This window comes from Cynocephalus volans, chromosome 4, assembly GCF_027409185.1.
Source record: "Cynocephalus volans isolate mCynVol1 chromosome 4, mCynVol1.pri, whole genome shotgun sequence".
Taxonomy (NCBI): domain Eukaryota; kingdom Metazoa; phylum Chordata; class Mammalia; order Dermoptera; family Cynocephalidae; genus Cynocephalus; species Cynocephalus volans.
Genome location: NC_084463.1, coordinates 105,796,740 through 105,799,168, shown reverse-complemented (window position 1 = coordinate 105,799,168; position 2,429 = coordinate 105,796,740). Strand labels below are relative to the sequence as shown.

The window sequence follows — 2,429 nt, the reverse complement described above, 5'->3', positions numbered from 1 at the left end:
AAAAATAAAGTAAAATAAAATAAAAAATAAAAAAGTAAAATAAACAATGTTTAGGAAATGGAGGGTGGTAGGTACCATAGATGTGAGTATTAGTGGAAAGAGTTCTTAATTTAACTACTCCTTAGAGTGTCCATAGGTCCCTGGAAGGAGAGAGGAATTGAGTCTAAGTCATGATAGGAACTGCAGAATAAATGAGCACTGTTAGGTAGCCTAGTGGATTAATTTGACCTACACACCTCATGATTAAAGGTAATACAATCTACATGTGAAAGCCAGTTGTAGTGGGAAAAAGAAAGATGTGCAAGTCAGGACAAAAGCCTCGAAGGATTGTCCGGCAAGTGCCAGCAAGTGCATATATACATAGCTTGGGAGATAGTGGGAAGCAGCCACCTGATAGTGTCCTTATGACATTATATCTTTTATATTTTGTACAAAAAAAAAAAAGAGAGAGAGAGAGAGTGAGGGAGAGATTCCCAGGGACAGAAAATATATCACCACTAAAGAGTGGATCCTTGAAAGAGGAACAACACATAAAATCAAAGGAACTGAAAGGAGATTTACCCCAACAGTTCATCACTCCTGCCAGAAAGGGTGAGGAAGCATATTTCCTCTCTCTCTCTTTCCACACACACACACACACACACACACACACACACACACACACACACACACACACTCTCTCTCTCTCTCTCTCTCTTTCTCTCTCTCTCTCTGATAAGTTCGTGGAAAAATGTAATTAAAAGAAAATACAAATCTTTTCATAAACTTTTTGATGTATCCCAGAGAAGCATTCTGCCATCTCTCTCTGAGCCCCATTTCAGCAAGTCATTAGAATCCAAACAAGTGAAAACAACCTACTGCCCTTGTCTCATTGGCAGGTGTCCAAACTTTCTTCAGCAACAACCAACAGTTTCTACCATGCTGATCTTCAACCATTCCAGCTTCATGATCTTCACTCTGATGGGTGTACCTGGCTTAGAGTCACAGCACTTGTGGCTCTCTCTTCCTTTCTCCTCCATGTTTTTGGCTATTCTCATTAGCAATAGTGCTATCCTCTTCCTGGTGGCCACAGAGCCTACACTTCATACACCAATGTACCTACTCCTGGCCCTGCTGATGTTGGCTGACCTCATATCCACTCTGGCTCTGGTGCCCAAGCTTCTCTGCCTCTTCTGGTTCAATGATAGGGACATAGCTGTCAATGCCTGTTTCACTCAGATGTTTTTCATACATGGAGCATCCGTGGTGCGATCATCCCTACTAGTTGCAATGGCCTTTGACCGCTTTGTGGCTGTGTGTAAGCCATTACGCTATAACACAATTCTGAGCCATTCCCTAGTTGGACGCCTGGGGCTGGTGGCTCTAGCCAAGGGTATGCTTCTTATCCTGCCCATGCCTCTTCTGCTTCAAAGGTTAACCTTCTGCCACACGGTCATTCCTCACACCTACTGTGACCACATGGCCTTGGTGAAAATGGCTTGTAACCACACCAGACCCAATCGTATCTATGGGCTCTTTGTGATCCTTCTTGTGGTGGGACTTGATCTGCTGCTCATTGGCTTCTCTTATGCCCTCATCCTGCGGGCTGTGATACACCTCAACTCTAGAAATGCCACCTGCAAAGCCCTCAACACCTGCTCAGCCCACCTCTTTGTCATCCTTGTCACTTACGTACCTGCACTCTTTTCCTCTATCACTCACCGCATTGGTCGCAACATCCCAACTCATGCCCATATTCTCCTTTCCAATATCTACCTTCTCCTACCCTCAATGCTCAACCCCATCATCTATGGCATAAAGACGAAGGAAATACAAGACAAGGTGGCCAAGTGCCTGGGCAGAGGAGCTGCATAGGCTGCAGTTCCTGGCAATAAACCTGGGAGCAAATGAACAATGTGGACAACTGATAATACTCAACCATCAAAGAAGCAGTTGTATCTCCAGATGATCCATGGGAAGAATAGACCACGGAGGAGTGATTTTCTTTTTCTTCTTCTTTCCTTATTTTAATTTTTAATTTTTTTTTTTTTTGGCTTTACGTGATAGGCCATATGTTTGACAACTTTCACTGAGCTATGAGCTACAAAAAGGAGGCCTAAGGTATTTTTTTCAATGTGTGATTAACAGAAACAATCTGATAGGACAGGCCTCCGAATGACACTCATCTGTGTTCGTGTTCATCATCTACTCACAAAATTTCTATGTAAATGATCCAAGGTTGTCATTCCCTGTCTTAATGGAGAGTTTCTATTTGCTACGGTTTTCTTTGTATTTGCTATTTCTCATATTCTCTGTGTTTGTTTCTAACGAGTATCTTCTTTCTGAAAAGAACCTTGTATACTCGTTGTCTTTGCATACCACCTTAACGTGTAATATTTCTTCAGGAAACTGGTCTTTTTATCGTGATTCTTAAAAAATATTATGACAAT

At 42.2% G+C, this 2,429-nt stretch overlaps 1 protein-coding gene across 1 annotated transcript; it reads left to right on the top strand.

Annotated features, from left to right (window-relative positions):
• The first annotated feature begins 918 nt into the window (after positions 1-918).
• Positions 919-1,854, top strand: LOC134376360 (olfactory receptor 52P1-like). Its single transcript, XM_063094942.1, has one exon. It carries the CDS (start codon positions 919-921, stop codon positions 1,852-1,854), a length of 936 nt encoding a protein of 311 aa, XP_062951012.1.
• Positions 1,855-2,429: the final 575 nt, after the last annotated feature.